This window comes from Manis javanica, chromosome 11 (genome assembly GCF_040802235.1).
Source record: "Manis javanica isolate MJ-LG chromosome 11, MJ_LKY, whole genome shotgun sequence".
Classification (NCBI taxonomy): Eukaryota; Metazoa; Chordata; class Mammalia; order Pholidota; family Manidae; genus Manis; species Manis javanica.
The window spans coordinates 73,059,986-73,081,686 of NC_133166.1; the positions used below are offsets into that span (position 1 = coordinate 73,059,986).

Consider the following 21,701-nt stretch of genomic DNA (forward strand, 5'->3'; position numbering starts at 1 on the left):
TCCAGAGCCCTGTGCTATTATCACCTAAATCCAAGAGCATGGGAAACTCAACTGAAGGCTCTTAACTTTCAGATTTTTAAGCCACCTTCCGGATCTTGAGTCAAATTTGTTAACACCCCAGGTATCTCATGTTAGCAGCTGGCACTAATCCATGCATTGGTGGTCCTTGAGGGCCACCAGACTGCTAAATTACTCATGCAGTGAGACCAAGAATTAACAGCAGTAGCCAGAAGGGTCTTGAGAGGACTAACGGCAATACCGCACACCTGCTGGTCACCGAGTGACACTGTCACATAATCAGGTATTCACAGGGTGCTCACTGTAGGCTGTGGCTGTGGAGTGACACCTTTTATGCATTCTCACTGACTTCTCAAGGCAGCTTCATGAAGCAGAAACTCTAGATTCCCATTTACAAAGCCTAGTATGAAGGAGCTGCGACTTCAGGCTCCTGAGCTGCTCTCAACCACTCACCATACAGACCTCCCTAGTCTGCAGATAGCCACCTAGCCCAGAATAATAACCATTTACAGGCTGTTGAAGACAGGTGGAAAGCGTCAGGGCCTACTCTACTCATTCTAATTAACTGCATCATCCATTGAAGAAAATGACACTTTCAAAATTAGGAAACTGTTCTCCATGTAATTAAGGCAATCAATAAAACGGAGTCATGAAGTTTTATTGAGGAAAATCCCCACAATAAATTTTATCTTGACATTTTTTCAATAACTTTGTAGAGTTGCGGTTAAAATCGTGGGTTTTAGTCATCAAACCTGAATACAGATCCTATCATTTGGCGTGTCACTTCAAACAAGTTATTCAACCTGCTGAAGCTTACTTAGTTCCCTCATTTCTAAAAGCAGCTAATGATATCTTATAGAGCAGCACTGTAATATGTGAGAATGCACACAGTAAAACCAATTTTTTTAATTGGTTCTTTTTTCTTATATTGGTTTCAAATGTATGACACAGTGGTTCAGCAGTTACCCATATTATTAAATCCTCACCTCCTCTAGTGCAGTTGCTATCTATCAACATAGATGTTACAGAATCATTGATTATATTCTCCATGCTGCACTACCATTCCCGGGACCAACTTATATTGTGATTTTGAATTACTGTGCCCCTTTAACCCCCTCATCCTCGCCCCCCACCTGCTCCTACCCCTCCCCCTTGGTAACCACCAGTCACTTCTCAGTGTCTGTGAGTCTGCTGCTGTTTCGTTCCTTCTCTTTTGCTTTGTTTTTATATTACACAAATGAGGGAAATCATTTGGTACTTGTCTTTCTCCGCCTGGCTTATTTCACTGGGCGTAATACCCTCTAGCTACATCCATGTTGTTGCAAATGGCAGAGGATTTCTTTTTATGGCTTAATAATATTCCATTGTGCATATGTACCCCTTTTTTACCCATTCATCTATTGATGGACACTTAGCTCGCTTTTATATCTTGGCTATTGCAAATAGCATAGCGATTAACGTAGGGGTGCATCTATCTTTTCAAATCAGGGATTTTGTTTTCTTCAGGTAAATTCCTAGAAGCGGAATTACTGGATTGAATGATATTTCTTTCTTGAGGAACCTCCATATTGCTTTCTACAGCGGTTGAACTAATTTACATTACCAACAACAGTGTAGGAGTGTGTATAAAATTTGTAGTATTTCCAGAATATCTCACCTGGCTTTAGTACATCTGCATATCGACCGGCATTTCTCAGGGGCAGAGAGAAGTTCATCTCCATATCAGTGGGTAAATACCTGGGCAACTGAGGGCTAATCTGAACCTGACAGGTTAGGGGGAGGTCCTGGCTTGCTTCTGCTGCAGTAGAAGAGATGGCCCTGGACTGCAGTTTGTAAGCAATAAACAGGTTTTAAACTTTATTTCTCCCTTTTACTGACTTTGGTTTTAGAGGTATTTTGCCCCGGTATTTCCTCTCCCTGGACTTATAAGGAGGGTTCCCATTTATCCACATCCTTGCCAACATTTATTATTTCTTATCTTTTGGGTAGTGGCTATTCTAACTGGTGTGAGGTGATATCTCGTGGTTTTGATTTGCATTTCCCTAATCATTAGTGGTGTGGAGCATCTTTTCATATGCCTGTTGGCCATTTTTATTCTTCTCCAGAGAACTGTCTGTTCAGGTCCTCTGCCCATTTTTTAATCAGGTTATTTGTTATTTGAGTGTTGAGGCATATAAGTTCTTTATATATTTTGGATGTTAACCTCATATCAGATGAGTCATTTACAAATATATTCTCCCATGCTGCAGGGTGCCTTTTTGTTCTGCTGATAGTGTCCTTTACTGTAAGAAGCTTCTTAGTTGAATGTAGTCCCACTTGTTCATTTTTGCTTTTGTTTCCCTTGCCCAAGTAGATGTGTCCAGGAAAAAATTGCTTATACTTATATTCAAGAGATTTTTGCCTATGTTTTCCTCTAAGAGTTTTATGGTTTCATGACTTACATTCAAGTCTTTGATCCATTTTGAGTTTACCTTTGTGTATGAGGTTAGACAATAATCCAGTTTCATTCTCTTACAGGTAGCTGTCCAATTTACCCAACACCAGTTGTTGAAGAGGCTGTAATTTCACCATTGTATATCCATGGCTCCCTTTATCATATATTAACTGACCATGTATGTGTGGATTTATATCTGGGCTCTCTATTCTGTTTAGCTGATTTACGGGTCTGTTTGTGTGCCAGTACCAAATTAGTAAAACAACTTTTTAAATGATTTAAAAGTATAAAGGATGCAGTTGGCAAAATCCAGATTATTGGAGGTTCTACACAACCAATGACTTGAATACAATGTCAAATGACCCAGTTTCTTCAACGAATTGAAAGTGAAAAAAGGGAACCAAGTACATATATGAGGAGATTTAAGAGATATTATTAACCCAATGAAATGTCAAATCTCATTTGGATCCCAATAGGCACAAACCAAATGTAAAACTTCTGAGCCAGTGGGGGAAATTTGAGCACCAACTAGGCATTTGGTACTAAGGAAGTACTAGTTTACATATGACATTAGTGCTATGGATGTGTGTGTGTAAGAAGCCTTATTATAGAAACAGAGAAAAATATTACCAACAAAGTGATGTTTGGTACTTGCTTCCAAACAGGGTGAGGAAGAAAGGAGAGCAGATTATGGATGAAACAAAGATCCCACAAGTTTAATCACCAGCTAGTAAGATGGCAAATTACCAAGTATACTGACTATTCCTGTTGCCCTTGTCCAGAAAGTCAGTACCTCTTAAAAGCCACCAAGGATCAGGCCTGGGGTCCCTGATGGCATGAGGCACCCAGATGTATTCCTTTGAAGTCAGTCCTCAGGTTCATCTCTCACCCAGTTTGCATCACATCTGCAAAACAGGCTGCCGATCAAATCAAGACCAGTGATAAGATCTGGCTCTAGAAAAAATTTCCTTCTTCAGCTAAATTGACTCCCTGTTATGTTCTCTCTTTCAGAGATTATCCATTTGAGTAGATTGAGCTGTGAGAACAAAGTATTAAGCTCCTTCCTTGTTCAAGTGCCAGCCTCTTGCCCCAAGAGCTAATGGTACTTTGGACAGCAGATAGAAGATGAGATTAAGTCTCCTGGATCCTGATAAAGGCTAGGCCCTGAGAAGCAAACCAGTAATGAGAAGGCTGGCGCACATGCCTACACCCTCTCAACAGCGAACATGGGGGCTCCACCAGAGCACAGAAATTTGAGCATTTGCTAAACCGACTCACACCCTGACTCGGTTCCACTTAGTGGAACTGACAGAGATGAAACCGAGACTGCTCCTTAGCAGATGTAGCTGAACAGCAGAGTAGCCAAGGCAGACCTGGGAGACCCTGGCAGCCATCCGCCCATCCCCAACTCACTCCTCCTGCCCACCACTCCTCCCATGCTCACTCCCACCCAGCTTTGCAGGGACTCAGCAGAGAGCAAACCCCCTCCGACATGGAAGTTACTCCACAGAGCAACATGCCAGGTTAGTGCACAACCCCTTGGCCTGGCCCCCACAGTCCTGAGGGCGGTTGTGACTGTGATTATTGCAGATCATGATGCTAACCCAAGCCTCTGGGTTAGCATGTAACCTGTTCTTAGATTCTATGTATTTAACTAAAACAAAACACTTTGGCTACTACCTTTTAGCATTTTTGTTTAAAGTGTGGCTTAAAATCAAACAGCCTCTCTGACAAGCCCTCAGAGCCAGAGCAGCCCCTTCTTGGAGCATCCTTGTTACCTCAAGTTTCTCTACACCAACATTAATTCAACCTGCTCCACTACACAATAAAATGGTGTATCTGGTTTAAAGTACACTCGGGCGGCAGAAATCTGGATACAAGCAGAGGTTCACTTACCTTCTCTATCTTGCAGCCTGATTCTACATATTAGAACAAGTTTATTTACATTTTGGGGACAATTAAGTACACCTTGTACCTAATACCTTTCACAACTACTCCGCTGAATCACTGGCAAGCAAGCTGATCTCATGAGCCCCCAGGGTACCAAATGCTTGGCTCCCTTTCCGGATGCCTTCACTAAAGGCCTGTCTGGGCTTTGAGGAGGTCCTTGCTGCAGCTTCTCTGATGTAGGAAAAAGGTTGAAAGAGCAAAGCACACCACATTCAGATTTACTGGTTCACACAGTCCTGAGCCTGCTGTTTCCACGGGCCAGGCCCTGGGGTGCAGGGTCAGCAGGAAGCAGCTGCAAAACAGCATGCTCTGCACTCCCGCAGCCCACAGCCCAGAAGTAACTGCAACATCAGATGAAAGAGCTCTGCACCACAGGACAGGAAGTCCAGAGGAAGCTCTCTCTGCTCTCAAGTTCCAATGAAGACCAGGTGAGAGGAGGCAGGTTTAGACTCTCCCTCCACTGTCATCTGTGTGGCATGAAAAGGTGGCTAAGGGGACCTGCCAGGCTTTAAGGAACTGAGGGGCATCTCGGATCTTGGCTTCCCCAACCCTCCTCTGAGGTTCCAGGAATTCGGACACCTGTTCCCAAACAGGACAAAAGGGGAAGGATGCACTCAGATGACAAGGCAGCATATGCGGCTACTGGCAGGCTGGGCCCTGGCGAGGGCAGGCAGAGGCAGGGCGAGTGCCCAGCACCAGCTGTGCAGACACAACCCTGGGCTAGCTCTCTCCCAGGATGACCTCAGAGGTGGGACCACACATCTCTAGCCCTCTGCAGGAACAGGAGGCAGAGAAAAAGCACCCTCAGCGCAGCTTTGCAAGTCAGTGCTTTCTCCCCTTTCATCATTTGTAGAGGAGCTCCTAACAATTACCCTCTTTCCTGACTTTGATACAGAGAAGCAATTCAAGAAAGGTGGCTTTGTTTCTTCTTAAGCAGAGATAATGTTCAGAAGCACAGAGCTATAAACAAGGCACCTTTCTGATTTGCGGGGCTGCACAACTTACTCCTGACAACATGCAAACCAAGAGCCACAGGCTCTCAACTACATGGGGTTCTACTGATTACTAAAAATACTTCAACGAGAAGATAAAACATTTTGGTCAATGTGCTCCACCACCTCTGAACTTCTAGAAGTAAGCGGTCTCTGGGTCCAAGGATTTAAGTTACTCACCAGCCTCCCAGCTTTCAAAGCCTGAGCAGAATGTTGAGAGGAACAGAAGCACAGAAGCTGGGAGAGAGCAGCAGGCAGAAGCTGTTTTCTGAAGACAGGCAGGCACCTCAGAAGGTGCAAGCAGAGTGATACCAATGTTGCATCTTCTCGGCTCTGTGTGGCAGAAACAAGACACCCCTCAGAAGCCAACAGAAACGAGTTTGCTCTGCCTGCCATTTCGCTGTTCCTCTACGCCGTGGCCAGGGCACTGCTTCCAACCTTGAAACGTGGGTCTGCCTGCAGAGGGAGTTTCGCTGACTTCCTGGCTTCTGCCACGGCTAGACCTAGTCCAGGACTGAAAGGACAAGCAACACTTGACCTTTTGGGGACCACACACCTTGTTTGGTTGCCTATTTCTGTTGCAACAGAGTAATAATCCCTTTGGACTCCACTATAAAACAGTCGTGTTTTGCCTAAATGCCAACACTTAAGATAGCAACATTAGAGCATAAACTAGGACTGAGAATAAACTGCGAGGTTCACTTTACCCAGCAAACAGAGCCGAAGAGGTTAACTACTCTCATCAACTCCAACAGCTTTTAAACATAGCTCCAAGGAACCTCGTTTGCAATGGCTTGTACTGGTCTCCCAATTAATTCACTAAGTGGCCAGTGCAGCAGGGGAGAAGCAGAGTACATCTGGTGCCACGCAGAACTCTGGCAGGCTGTTCCACTGACGCTGGACGACTAGCACGTCTCTTTACGACTAGCACGTCTCTTTATAATCCAGAGAGCATCTTCTACCGAACCACCTCCCCAAACCATCAAGTATTTCCAAGAAATCAACTACTGGCTCACTTAGAACACAAAAGCAAGACCCAGAAGAGCCAGTGGGATCAGGTGGGCTTCGGGGAGACTATGGAGGCAGTGGCTTCTAACTGCAGCCCTTGATAAAACTTCGCTTTTTTTATTTATATTCCTTTCTACGAGCAGGAATCATACTGCACCTGGGCAAATGACTTTTAGGGATTCACAAATTCTGCAAAGAAATACATATTTTTAAAAATATCTTCTTCTGTTAACATTCTTATGAAAAGACTTTCAGCTGACAGTCCCATAAATCTTTAACCAGAGTAAATATATGAAGCTGCTACAATAAAGGCAAAAAGGTAACTCACTTCCCTCCTCCTCTGCCCAGATTAACAATGCCATTTTGTACTGACTTTCCAGCATACCTAAAAACCTTGCTCATCATTTAAGTTTTCCCTCTAGGGCATACTCCTCATTTCTTTGGCATGCAAGGCTGGAATGGTAGCCCTGTTCCTACATACAAATAACCATCTTCAACATACAGAGGATGAGAAACACCTTCATGTACAGGGATTCAGGCTAAAGTTGAGAACCAGAAATCTACAAAAACTCAATTTGCATTTTTTAAAATACTTTATATGGTAAAAATACAGCAAAAATACTTTTTTGTTCAAAGAGGAAAATACACTGCTCTGATCACTGTCCCAAGGATGGCATGGGTAGCCTCTGGCTCCTCCACCGTGTACTGTGGTGAGACTGCTCAGGCATGGCACCTCCAGCTTCAGTCATTTATCAAGGCTAAAATCATACTGTGGAGAGAAGAGAGTAACATCAGCAATGTCCCTGTAAGAATGTCCCTTCAGAGTCTGGTCTGCCCAGATGCATATCCCTAGGGCTGAGCAAGGCACCGCACATGAGAAGAAGACAACAATTTACCTTAGAAAGAGTATCTCCTGATGCCCTAATTTTTTCACTAAAAATAGGGGGCCGGTAGAAGACAGGGGTCTGACCTCATACCCGTGTTGGGCTTTAGTTTGGCAACAGTGAGCTCTGTCCAGAGGAAATCTCTGAATTCTCTGCCAGCCCCATGTACATGCTGTCCTTAGGCCTGATGCCCTTCCCTGCACCCCCCACAGCCCAGGAAGCTCCTGCTCCAGTGGCAGGTGGGGTGCATCCTCCCATGGGCTCTAGCTGCCATTTCTGCCACTGGACAAGAGCGGGATCTGGGTGTTGCCACTATGACACCCAAGTCCTGCAAATACCAGGTGCCCAGGCAGTCACTTGATAAACAGTCTACTAAAACCATACCAGTAACAATGGTGATGAAATTATTCCTCTTACAGGAATCAGTCTTGCTCTGCTGAAATCACACAACGTTACATGCACCAAGATACGCCGCCAACACTGATGGTGTAAGGGACCAGCTGTCCCAATCTAACTACACTAAGTGCACTCCATGCATGGCACAGATTAGTGGCAGGAGCTAATATTTTTGAAAGGTTTTTGAGAATTTATCATAGGTCAGCACAAACCTACGTGGTTTACATGCATTATTAGTCCCTGTCACAACCCCAGGTGCTAGGTGTTATTACTATCTCATTTTCAGATGAAGAAATCGAGGCACAGAGAAGTTAAGAAAGCTACCCTGGGTCACACAGTATGTGGTAGAGCCCAGATTCCATTAGGTCAGCACCTAACCAAAAAATCAAAGGCAAAGACTCCACCAATCTCTGCACAAGATGGGCTTGTTTTCCTTGAATTCTGTTTGACAAATGCGAATGTGTGCTTTGTGCAGGAGCACACCAACTGCAATGGGTGACACAGGCAGCATAGGCCCCCACACTGGGGATCTGTGGTTTAGATATAAAGACAATTTTAAACACCAGCAACCAAACACGAAGAGGAAAGTGTTGAAAGGACATCCTCTGAGACTAGTTTTTCATTATGGTGACACCAAGGGATGAGGTTAACTCTAGAAATGGCCATACAGCTGAGGAGAGAAGAAGAAAGGACATAGCTGCTCAGTCAACCCAGCAGCGAAGGCTGTGGAGAACCAGGCCTTACACCTGCCCACAAAGGGTTTCCTGACTCCTCCAACCCCAGTCCTCAGTCCACCTTCCTACTGCTATAAATTCAACCACTGAGAGCTAATAGACTCTGGTGCATCTTTAAATTCTAGGACTTGGGGTCTTCTAAGCAAATAATGCTCCCAATCCTACAGTTACCACCCCAAGTGTGACAGCATGGCTGTCCCCACAGCTGTCTCAAGAGGCCCATGCAATCCAGACCGAGGAAGTGTCCGCTCTAGTTTGCTCTCTGACACTGTCAGACCTGCAGGGGAGGATGATGACAGAATAACTGTGCTATGCTGACTCCAGCTTGCTTTTTCTTTCTTCAGAAACAAGTAGAAAGGAACATATATGATGGTAAAGATTCCTTCATAAATTTGACTTTAAAAAGTAATAAAAATGGGAATAGATGTGTCATTGTGTTCTTATTCTTCCTCTTTAATATTAGGATTAAAAAATTAAGCACATTAACAGTGAGGGAGGATATGAAAACCAGAAACTGACACCCAGGTACTTTCTCTGTCCCAGTTTCTAAGCATAGAAAAGCAAATAAGGTAAACAGTGAAAAGGAAACCATCTTAAACTCATTTCAGTCTAATCTGTGCTGTTGGCAGAATTAGCACAGCAAAAGGATTTTAGCTAAAATGGCTCTGACTTCTGAACTATTTCAGACAAAACAGCAATTTTTAAGACTGCTATCTACAACCTAATTATTAGGAATCTTCCGAGTGATAGTAGTTCAGTTTGTATTTTCCCTAACAGTCCTTATGGCTATGTGAAATATTAAGATTTACCTGGGGGTAAAACAGGAATGATCTAATTAAGCTTGGATACAAAGGTTAGGCCTGACTTCTAGCCTCTTAAAGGCTATTTTATAGCCTCTTATATAAAAAGGGTAATTTAACCAAATCATAAACACATAGCCATTTTTTGCCCCTTCCTTGCTCTATGGGTCTATGATAAAGGAAAAGGCGTGTTTATCTCTAAAGCATAAGGTAATAAATTTAAGTTTAGAACAAGCCTGTGCAAGCCTTCCAGCATCTGACAGCCAATCCTTTGTATTAATTCTTACTTCCAATCTGTTATAACTGGGAGACCGAGGCAATTTTACCAGAACAGACGGCTTAGCATGCTGGAAAATTACACTTGTTCCTCACTGCCAAGAAAGCTCGGCCCAGCTTGGATACAAGTTGTTGACTAATGCCCAAGGTCTCCTTTCAGGACGCGAGTGAGGGGACCAGATCTGACAGCTATATACATTCACGGTTATAACAGGCAAGTGAAACCTCACAGCTAGAGCACCAGGGCAGGAAAAGAAGAGCGTGTTGAAGATCTCAACAGCTAGGGAATAACTAACACCACAGAGCGGCTCTATTGTAGGTCATAGAGAATGCTGATACAACAACACACATCAAAAACCCACAGAGAGGACTTTAAAAAAATACTTTTCAAAAATGAGGATTCAAGATGGCTGCATGAGAGGTGAGATGGAGAATTCCTCCAAAACCACAGATAGTATGAAAATGTAGTTAATTGATACAACTAACCCTAAAACAACAACAAGAAAGAAGGCTGAACCAGACTGCATACAGACCTCATGAACAAAGCAGACCTCAAGAAACAGGGTAATGTACAAAAGCCTTAATCCAGTGGGACCGAGCCCTTCCTCCACCCCAGTTCACCTCCGGGAGGAAAAGAAATGGAGTGGGGGAGGGGGTGGAAGCCTAGGACTGCTGAACACCCAGCCCTGGAGGTCTGCTTTCCAAGCAGAAACCTACACTATGTGGTGCTCTGGACATTGGGAAGCTGGGCAAGGTGGAGTGCTTGAGAGACAGATTTGGGCCATTTGTGGAGGACAGGGATCCACACCCGGCCGCTCTGGGACAAGGGAAAGGCAGGTGGTCTGAGAGGCTTCCTAGCAGCGAGAGGGCTGCTGACAGAGTGGGGTTTGCACAGAGCTTGCTGCGTGGGGGAGAGGAGAGCTGGACAAGGTTGTCTGGGTGCGATCTGCCCAGCTGGTTGGGACTTTGAGGAGCTTCAGGCACCCCATCCCCCTGGCTCCCTACTCAGCTGCGAGGCCCCCCCACTGTGACACACAGCCTGCTGTGCCTTCCTCCTAGCCTGCCAACACTGATTCACAAACCTGACGTCACTGTGCCGGCCTCAGGCCAGCCAGAAGGAGGCCCCACCTACAACAGCTAGAGATGCAAAGCACAGAGGCTTACACCTGTGTGTTTGGCCCACTGGCTCTGACACCACAGACAGGCACCACAGATGGGAATCAGGAATCAGATCTTTCCTCCCCCCAGGCACCACCTCCACTCCCCTACGACCCCAACCTCACTCTAGGGGCTAAGCAGTTCCAGAGCCTGGAGCTTCTGGGCACTAGTGGGCACCACACAGAAATATGAAACATCAAAAGAACATGGTTCAGACCAAAATCTCACAAATCCCAGAAAAAGGGTCAAATGAAACTGAACTCACCAATCTGCCTGAAAGAGAGTTCAAAAGAAAAATCATAAACATGCTTATGGAGGTACAAAAAAATATTCAGGAACTCAGGAACGAATTTAAGTCAGACACTCAATCATTAAGAAATTCCATATCTGAAATGAAACATACAATGGAGGAATTTAAAAGAAGATCGGATGTAGTAGAAGAGACGGTAAATGGAATAGAAATTAGAGAAGAGGAATACAAAGAAGCTGAGGCACAGAGAGGAAATAGATCTCTAAGAATGAAAGAATTTTGAGAGAACTGTGTGATGAATCCAGATGGAACAATATTTGTATTACAGGGGAACAAGAAGAAGAAGAGAGAGAAAAAGGGATAGAAAGTATCACTGAGGAGGTAATTGCTGAAAACTTCCCCAATCTGGGGAAGGAGATAATCTCTCAAGCCATGCAGGTGCACAGATCTCCCAACACAATGGACACAAGGAAGACAACATCAAGACATATAATAATTAAAATGGCAAAGATCAAGGATAAAGACAGACTTTTAATAGTAGACAGAGAGAGAAAAAAGATCACATATAAAGGAAAACCCATCAGGTGATCATCAGACTTCTCAACAGAAACATTACAGGCCAGACAGGAGTGGTAAGATATATTTAATGCAATGAAGCAGTAGGGCCTTAACCAAGAATACTATACCCAGCAAGTTATCATTTAAATTTGAAGGAGGGATTAAACAATTTTCAGATAGGAAAAAGTTGAGAGAATTTACCTCCCACAAACCACCTCTACAGTGCATTTTGGACAGACTCCTATACAAGGAAGTATTCCTAAGGCTAAACAGATGTCACCCAAGGGATAGACAAAGAGTACAGAATATGATTCATAACATACAAAGAATGGAGGAGGAAGAAAAAGGAGGAAAAAAGAAAAAAAAGAGAACCTTTAGGTTGTGTTTGTAATAGCATACAAAATGAGTGAAATTAGACTGTTAGATAGTAAGGAATTACTCTTCAACCGTTGGTAACCAAGAATCTAAAGCCTGCAATGGCAATAAGTACATACCTATCAATAATCACCCTAAATGTAAATGGTCTGAATGCAACACTCAAAAGACACAGACTCAATGAATGGATTAAAAAACAAGATCCGTCTATATGCTGCCTAGAGACTCACTTCAAACCCAAAAACACACACACATTGAAAGTAAAGGGATGGAAAAAGATATTTCATGCAACTAAGAGGGACAAAAAAAGCAGGAGTTGAGTACTTGTACCAGACAAAATAGACTTCAAAACAAAGAAAGTAACAAAAGACAAAGAAGGACATTACATTATGCTAAAGGGGTCTGTCCAACAAGAGGACATAACTGTTATAAATATCTATGTACCCAACACGGGATCACCTACATATGTAAAACAAATACTAACAGAATTAAAGGGGAGAATAGAATGCAATGCATTCATTTTAGGAGACTTCAACACACCACTCACTCCAAAGGACAGATCAACCAGACAGAAAATAAGTAGAGACAGAGGCACTGAACAATGTATTAGAACAAATGGACCTAACGGACATCTACAGAACACTCCATCCAAAAGCAACAGGATACACATTCCTCTCAAGTGCACATGGAACATTTTCAAGAATAGATCATATGCTAGGCCACAAAAAGAACCTCAGTAAATTCAAAAAGATTGAAATTGTACCAACCAGCTTCTCAGATCACAAAGGTATGGAACTAGAAATAAATTACACAAAGAAAACAAAATAGCCCACAAACACATGGAGGTTAAATAACATGCTCCTAAATAACCAATTGATCAGTGATGAAACAAAGCAGAGATCAAGCAATATATGGAGACAAATGACAACCATAATTCAACAACACAAAATCTGTGGGATGCAGCAAAGGCCGTGCTAAGAGGGAAATACATTGCAATACAGGCCTACCTCGGGAAAGAAGAACAATCCCAAATGAACAATCTAAACTCACAAATAATGAAACTAGAAAAGGAAGAACAAATGAGGCCCAAAGTCAGTAGAAGGAGGGATATAATAAAGACAAAAGCAGAAATTAATAAAATTCAGACAAATAAAACAATAGAAAGAATTCATGAAAGCAGAAGCTGGTTCTTCAAGAAAATAAAGTAGATAAACCCCTAGCCAGACTTATCAAAAAAAAAAAGTCTACAAACATAAACAGAATCAGAAATGAAAAAGGAAAAATCACTACAGAAATACAAAGAATTATGAGAATACTATGAAAAATTATATGCTAACAAACTGAATAACCTAGAAGAAATGGACAATTTCTAGAAAAATACAACCTTCCAAGGTTGACCCAGAAAGATACAGAAAATCTGAATAGACCAATTACCAGCAAAGAAATTGAATTGGTAATCGAAAAACTACCTAAGAACAAAACACCTAGACCAGATGGTTTCACTGATGAATTTTATCAAACATTTAGTGAAGACCTAATACCCATACTACTTAAAGTTTCCCAAAAAGTAGAAGATGGAATACTCCCAAACTCATTATTTGAGGCCAGCATCACCCTAATACCAAAACCAGGCAAAGACACCACAAAAAAAGAAAATTACAGACCAATATCCCTGATGAACATAGATGCAAAAATACACAATGAAATATTAGAAAACCTAATACAAAAATACATCAAAAACATCATCCATCATGATCAAGTGGAATTAATCCCAGGGATGCAAGGATGGTACAACATTTGAAAATCCATCAACATCATCATCAACAAAAAGGACAAAAACCATATGATCATCTTCATAGATGCTGAAAAAGCATTTGACAAAATTCAACATCCATTCATGATAAAAACACTCAACAAAATGGATATAGAGGGCAAGTACCTCAACATAATAAAGGCCATATATGACGAACCCACAGCCAATATTATACTTAAAAGCGAGAAGCTGGAAGCTATTCCTTTAAGATCAGGAACAAGACAAGGATGCTCACTCTCCCCATTTTTATTCAACATAGTTCTGGAGGTCCTAGCCACAGCAATCAGACAACACAAAGAAATAAAAGGCATCCAGATAGGCAAGGAAGAAGTCAAACTGTCCCTGTTTGCAGATGACATGATATTATACATAAAAAAACTAAAGAATCTACTCCAAAACTACTAGATCTAATATCTGAATTCAGCAAAGTTGCAGGATAAAAAATTAATAGAAATCTGTTGCATTCCTATACACTAATGATGAACTAAAAGAAAGAGAAATCAGAAAACAATTCCATTCACAATTGCATCAAAAGAATAAAATACTTAGGAATAAATCTAAGCAAGGAAGTGAAAAACCTATACACTGAAAACAATGGGACATGCTTAAGAGAAATTAAACAGGACCCTAATTAAATGGGAATTCATCCCATGCTCTTGGCTAGGAAGAATTAATATTGTCAAGATGGCCATCTTGCCTAAAGCAATCTACAGATTCAATGCAATCCCTATCAAAATACCTACAGCATTCTTCAATGAACTAGAGCAAATAGTTCTAAAATTCATACGGAATGACAAAAGACCCCAAATAGCCAAAGCAATCCTGAGAAGGAAGAATAAAGCAGGCGGAATTACGCTCCCTGACTTCAAGCTCTACTACAAAGCCACAGTAATCAAGACAATTTGGTACTGGCACAAGAACAGAAGCACAGACCAGTGAAACAGAACAGAGTGTCCATATATAAACTCAAGCATATATGGTCAGTTAATATATGATAAAGGAGCCATGGATTACAATGGGGAAATGACAGCCTCTTCAACAGCTGGTGTTGGCAAAACTGGACAACTACATGCAAGAGAACGAAACTGGATTATTGTCTAACCCCATATACAAAAGTGACCTCAAAATGGATCAAAGACCTGAATGTAAGTCATGAAACCATTAACCTCTTAGAAAAAAATATAGGCAAAAATCTCTTGGACATAAACATGAGCAACTTCTTTATGAACATATCTCCCCGGACAAGGGAAACAAAAGCAAAAATGAACAACTGGGACTATATCAAACTAAAAAGCTTCTGTACAGCAAAGGATACCATGAGTAAGACAAAAAGACATCATACAGTATGGGAGAATATATTCATAAATGACATATCTGATTAGGAGTTGACATCCAAATTATATAAAGAGCTGATGCACCTCAACAAACAAAAAGCAAATAAGCCAATTAAAAAATGGGCAGAGGACAGTTTGAAAAAGATATATGCACCCCTATGGTTATCACAGCACTATTTACAATAGGCATGAAATGGAAGCAACCTAAGTGTCCATCAGTAGATGAATGGATAAAGAAGATGTGGTACATATATATAATAGAATATTATTCAGCCTTAAGAAGAAAACAAATCCTACCGTTTGCAACAACATGGATGGAGCTAGACGGTATTATGCTCAGTGAAATAAGCCAGGCGGAGAAAGAGAAGTATCAAATGATTTCACTTACCTGTGGAGTATAAGAACAAAGAAAAAACTGAAGGAACAAAACAGCAGCAGACTCACAGAACCCAAGAATGGACTAACAGGTACCAAAGGGAAAGGGAATGGGTAGAGTGGGTGGGAAGGGAGGGATTAGGGGGAAAATGGGGCATTACAATTAGCACACATAATGTAGGGTGGGGGTCATGGGGAAGACAGTATAGCACAGAGAAGACAAGTGATGATTCTATAGCATCTAACCACACTGATGGACAGTGACTGTAATGGGGTATGTGGGGGGGACTTGATAATGGGGGGAGTCTAGTAACCATAATGTTGTTCAAGTAATTGTACATTAATATCAAAATTAAAAAATTAAAAAAAATCCAGAGACACAAGAAATTTGAATAATTCAAAAGCTCTGCGACACCAATGCAAAATCCCATAGGACTATAATATCTCACCTACCAAAAGTAGGCATGGCATCCAGGAATGTGCCAGGAGGAATGTGAACTCACCTATAAAGGTACATGAAGAAGCAGAGCAAGTGAAAACCAAGCTTGACCATGGCCTCTTTCATGTGTGACTTCAGCTGCCCTCTGTTGTGTATTTCTGTAGGATCAAACACTCCCATGTTACCACTTGGCACCATAATGAACCTGATAAAATGAAAGCCACACAGAAGTAAGTCAAATAATCACCATAAACATTCAAAAATCAGTAACCAATGATAAGCAACCCTAAAAGTGGCAGCAGCTTTAAATTCAATCATGGACTGAGCACTGCAATGATGCCATGGGCCACCAGTTAGCTTTCCTTCAAGACACAACACTCATCATTTTTGGTATGATCTTCTGCCCTCAGAAACAAATACAGTAGCACTTTAGAAAAGCTTACTTTATGCACTGAGACCATTTTATGCATCTTCTTTAGAAAACTACTAAACTAGTCATACCTATGCTATTTTCCATTAGGCACATGTGAAGGGGGCTCCAAAATCATACCATTTTATCAAGTTCTAAGAAACTTCTTCATCTGAAAAGTTCTAAATGAATTAAGGCTCTTCCCCTCAACTTCACATCTTTATAGGGAGGAGTGTCAAATATAATTATTCCCATTTTAAGGATGGAAGCAGAAAGATTCTGTGTCCAGAAAAGAACCCTCACCTTTGGTGTTTCTACTAACACGTAATATGCCTCAATTTGCATGGCTTAAAAACGTACTTACCTCAAAAGAGCAATTTAAAGAAGACAGAGCAGAAATACTTAGCATACATAAATGCTACTGTGAGCAAATATAACTTCTCTTCAGATATGACAGTAAATGGATAGTTCAGACTCAAAAAGCAATGTCTAACTTCATACAACTCTTTAAAAAAAAGGATTAAATGCAGAATGTGTAGTAATAATTTACATATTTTGTAAATATAATAGGTAAAAAATATAATACAATAATAATGTAATACATAATAAAGTATAATAATATGGTAAGAAATACAATAGGTAATATTATGGCAAATAAGAAATGTCCTTTTGGTAGTGGTGGAGGGGTGAGCACAGTGGGAAATAGGAACAGGGCTGCAGGTCAGCACAGAAGAGAAAGGACACCATAAGCACATCTCTAGTTCCACATCCACACCAATTCACCTCAGTGCTCTCAGACTCAAAGGAAACTCCAACTTTTAAAACCAGATCTTGAGGATACCGTGTTTAACTACAGTCTTTTGGGCTCTTCAGACAACCTCTGAGTTTTCATGATTTTTTTTTATTAAGGTATTATTGATACACACTCTTTTATGAAGGTTTCACAAGAAAAAGCAATGTGGTTATTACATTGACTGATATTATCGTGTCCCCCCCATACCCCACTGCAGTCTCTGCCCATTGGTGTAGTAAGGCGCCAGAGGCACTATTTGCCTTCTCTGTGCTACACGGTGTTCCCCATGATCCCCCCCATACTATATGTGCCAGTCATAATACGTCTCAATCCCCTTCTCACTCCCTCCCCAACCCACTCCCCGACCCCTCCCCTTTGGTAAACTCTAGTCCCTTCTTGGAGACTGTGAGTCTGCTGCTGTTTTGTTCCTTCAGTTTTACTTCGTTGCCATACTCCACAAATGAAGGAAATCATTTGGTACTTGTCTTTCTCCACCTGGCTTATTTCACTGAGCATAATATCCTCCAGCTCCATCCATGTAGTTACAAATGTTAGTATTTGTTACCTTCTTATGGCTGAAAAGTATTCCATTGTGTATATGTACCACCTCTTATGTATACATTCATCTACCAATGAATACTTAGGTTGCTTCCATGTCCTGCCTATTGTAAATAATGCTGCAATAAACATAGGGGTGCAATATGTCTTTTTGAATCTGAGAACTTGTACTCTTTGGGTAAATTCCTAGGAGTGGAATTCCCGGGTCAAATGGTATTTCTATTTTTAGTTTTTTGAGGAACCTCCATATTGCTGTCCACAATGATTGAACTAGCTTACATTCCCACCAGCAGTGTTAGGAGGGTTCCCCTTTCTCCACAAATTTGCCAGCATTTGTTGTTCTTAGTCTTTTCAATACTGGCCATCCTAACTGGTGTGAGGTGATATCACATTATGGTTTTAATTTGCATTTCTCTGATAATTACCGATGGGGAGCATCTTTTCATGTGCCTCTTGGCCATCTTAATACCTTCTTTGGAGAATTGTCTGTTCATATTTTTTAATCGGGTTATTTGCTTTTTGGGTGTTGAGATGTGTGAGTTCTTTATATATTTTGGATGTTAACCCCTTGTCAGATATGTCACTTGCAAATATATTCTCCCATACTGTAGGATGCCTTTTTGTTCTGTTGATGGTTTCCTTTGCTATACCGACGCTTTTTAGTTTGATGTAGTCCCAGGTGTTCATTTTTGCTTTTGTTTCCCTTGGCTCAAGGAGATGTATTCAGGAAAACATTGCTCATGTTTATATTCAGGAGATTTTTGCCTATGTTGTCTTCTAAAATCTTCCATGACTTACACTCAGGTCTTTGATCCATTTCAAGTCTACGTTTGTATATGGGATTAGACAATAATCCAGTTTCATTCTCTTGCACTTAGCTGTCCAGTTTTGCCAATACCAGTTGTTGAAGAGGCTGTCATTTCTCCATTGTATGTTCATAGCTCCTTTATTGTATACTAATTGACCATATATGTTTGGGTTTATATCTGGGCTCTCTTGTCTGTTCCATTGGTCTATGGCTCTGTTCCTGTGCCAGTACCAAATTGTCTTGATTACTGTGGCTTTGTAGTAGAGCTTGAAGTCAGGGAACATAATCCCCACAGCTTTAATCTTCCTTCTCAGGATCACTTTGGTTATTTGGGGTCTTTTGTGTTTCCATATGAATTTTAGAACTATTAGCTCTTGTTCACTGAAGAATGCTGTTGTTATTTTGATAGGGATTGCATTGAATCTGTAGACTGCTTTAGGCAGGATGGCCATTTTGACAATATTATTTCTTCCTATCCATGAGCACAGGATGTGTTTCCATTTATTGGTATCTTCTTTAATTTCTCTCATAAGTGTCTTGTAGTTTTCAGAGCATAGGTCTTTCACTTCCTTCATTAAATTTATTCCTAGGTATTTTATTCTTTTTGATGCAATTGTGAATGGAATTGTTTTCCTGAATTCTCTTTCTGCTAGTTCATCATTAGTGTATAGGAATGCAACAGATTTCTGTGTATTAATTTTGTATCCTGCAACTTTGCTGAACTAAGATATTTGTTCTAGTAGTTTTCGAGTGGACTCTTTAGGGTTTTTTTATGTACAATATCATGTCATCTCCAAACAGGGACAGTTTAACTTCTTTACCAATCTGGATGCCTTTTATTCCTTTGTGTTGTCTGATTGCTGTGGTGAGGACCTCCAGAACTATGTTAAATAAAAGTGGGAGAGTGGGCATCCTTGTCTTGTTCCCAATCTTAGAGGAAAGGCTTTCAGCTTCTCACTGTTAAGTATGATGTTGGCTGTGGGTTCATCATATATGGCCTTTATTATGTTGAGGTACTTGCCCTCTATACCCATTTTGTTGAGTGTTTTTATCATGAATGGATGTTGAATTTTGTCAAATGCTTTTTCAGCATCTATGGAGATGATCATGTGGTTTTTGTCCTTCTTTTTCTTGATGTGGTGGATGATGTTGATGGATTTCCTAATAGTGTACCATCCTTGCATCCCTAAGATGAATCCCACTTGATCATGGTGTGTGATCCTCTTGATGTATTTTTGAATTTGGTTTGCTAATATTTTGTTGAGTATTTTTGCATCTATGTTCATCAGGGATATTTGTCTGTAATTTTCTTTTTTTGTGGTTCTTTGCCTGGTTTTGGTATTACAGTGATGCAGGCCTCGTAGAATGAGTTTGGAAGTATTTCTTTCTCTTCTACTTTTTGGAAAACTTTAAGGAGAATGGATATTAGGTCTTCACTAAATGTTGGATAAAATTCAGCTGTGAAGACATCTGCTCCAGGAGTTTTGTTTCTTAGGTAGTTTTTTGATTACGAATTAAATTTCATTGCTGGTAACTGATCTGTTCAGATTTTCTGTTTCTTCTTGGGTCAGCCTTGGAGAGTTGTATTTTTCTAGAAAGTTGTCCATTTCTTCTAGGTTATTCAGTTTGTTAGTATATAATTTTCATAGAATTTTCTAATAATTCTTTGTGTTTCTGTTGTGCACATAGTGATTTTTCTAATTTTTTATTCTGTTTATGTGTGTAGATTCTCTTTTTTTCTTGATAAGTCTGGCTAAGGGTTTATCTATTTTGTTTATTTTCTCGAAGAACCAGCTCTTGCTTTTATTGATTCTTTCTACTCTTTTAGTCTTCTTGATTTTATTTATTTATGCTCTAATCTTTATTATGTCCCTCCTACTGACTTTGGGCCTCATTTGTTGTTGTTTCTCTAGTTTCATTAATTGTGACTCAGACTATTAATAAGGGATTGTTCTTCTATCCTGAGGTAGGCCTGTATTGCAATATACTTCCCTCCTAGCACAGCCTTTGCTGTGTCCCACAGATATGTGGTGTTGAATTATTGTTGTCATTTGTCTCCATATATTGCTTGATCTGTTTTTATTTGATCATTGATCCACTGATTATTTAGGAGCATCTTGTTAAGCCTCTGTGTGTTTGTGGGCTTTTTTGTTTTCTTTACATAATTTATTCCTAGTTTCATACCTTTGTGGTCTGAGAAGCTGGTTGGTACAATTTCAGTCTTTTTGAATTTACTCTTTTTGTGGTCTAATATATGATCTATTCTTGAAAATGTTACATGTTTCCTTGAGAAGAATGTGTATCCTGCTGCTTTTGGGTGTAGAGTTCTGTAGATGCTGTTAGGTCCATCTGTTCTAATGTGTTATTCAATGCCTCTGTCTCCTTACTTATTTTCTGTCTCGTTGATCTGTTCTTGGAGTGAGTGGAGTGCTGAATTCTCCTAGAATGAATGTATTGCATTCTATTTCCCCTTTTAATTCTGTAAAAATCTGGAACGCTTCACGAATTTGTGTGTCATCTTTGTGTGGGGGGCATGCTAATCTTCTCTGTATCATTCCAATTTTAGTGTATGTGCTGCCAAAGCAAGCACATTTCACGTTTATTTAATATCACTATGTGTGTAACAGTTTATAATGATAGCCTTCTCAAAAGGATTCCTTTTATAAGTATAGAAATCAATTACTTGAGAGGATCAATGATTTTAAGTGTCTGGGCTTCAACATCTAGACTGTGCCATTTTTGCAACACACATGCCCTAACCTAGCCCTGTTCCTGGCCTCTTCCTGCCCTCATGTCTAAGTTCCTTCTAGTCCAACTTTGACTTCCTCACTTTGCCACACACTTGTTTCTCAACTATGACTTCTGTGAAGTGCCAATGCCTCTCTGGGTTCCACAATCTTAAATTCTCCCCCAAATCCTAGTAGTCTGGCTATAGCTGAATAGAGGGTATCTACATTTGAGTCCCTGGATAACATCTCAGCTTGGATGGTCTCCCAGAGTCTTGTCCTTCTCTGATTTTTAGGTTATCGAACAGCAGCATCACCATTTTCTTAAAAACTTTCTCCTAGTGGCCCTGACAGCCTCACCTTCATCATTCATAGGCAATAGGTCAAACTTTTGTCCAGTCTTCCTATTACCACTTCTCCAGCCATATATTTTACATCCCACTATCACAACCCTGTTTGACATTGTGTTACCTCCCCCCAGTCTCTGAACTGGTTTCCCTACCTCCTGGCTTCCAGAGGTATCTTACCAAAGCATAGTGTATTTCATGTCAACTTAGTTAATCAAAAACAAATAGAGCAAAGAAGGTATACGAATACTCAGTATCATTAGGTA

General features: G+C 40.8%; 1 protein-coding gene and 1 non-coding gene across 8 annotated transcripts in view; both read right to left on the minus strand.

Annotated features, from left to right (window-relative positions):
• Nucleotides 1-6,976: 6,976 nt before the first annotated feature.
• Nucleotides 6,977-21,701, minus strand: part of CNIH4 (cornichon family member 4) — a 30,681-nt gene continuing 15,956 nt past the window's right edge. For 6 of the 7 annotated variants that reach the window (XM_017671726.2, XM_073216667.1, XM_017671727.3 and 3 more), the window contains 2 exons: nucleotides 15,859-15,999; nucleotides 6,977-7,171 (listed from right to left, as the gene is read on the minus strand). In XM_017671726.2, coding sequence (XP_017527215.1) covers nucleotides 7,144-7,171; nucleotides 15,859-15,999 — 169 coding nt within the window. In that variant the 3' untranslated portion in view covers nucleotides 6,977-7,143. Of the gene's footprint in view, nucleotides 7,172-15,858; nucleotides 16,000-21,701 lie in introns of those variants that run through there. The other variant, XM_037003037.1, reaches the window with a different exon arrangement.
• LOC118969237 (U6 spliceosomal RNA) lies at nucleotides 20,846-20,952 on the minus strand. Its single transcript, XR_005057183.1, has one exon. It is a non-coding gene; the product is annotated as a U6 spliceosomal RNA (small nuclear RNA).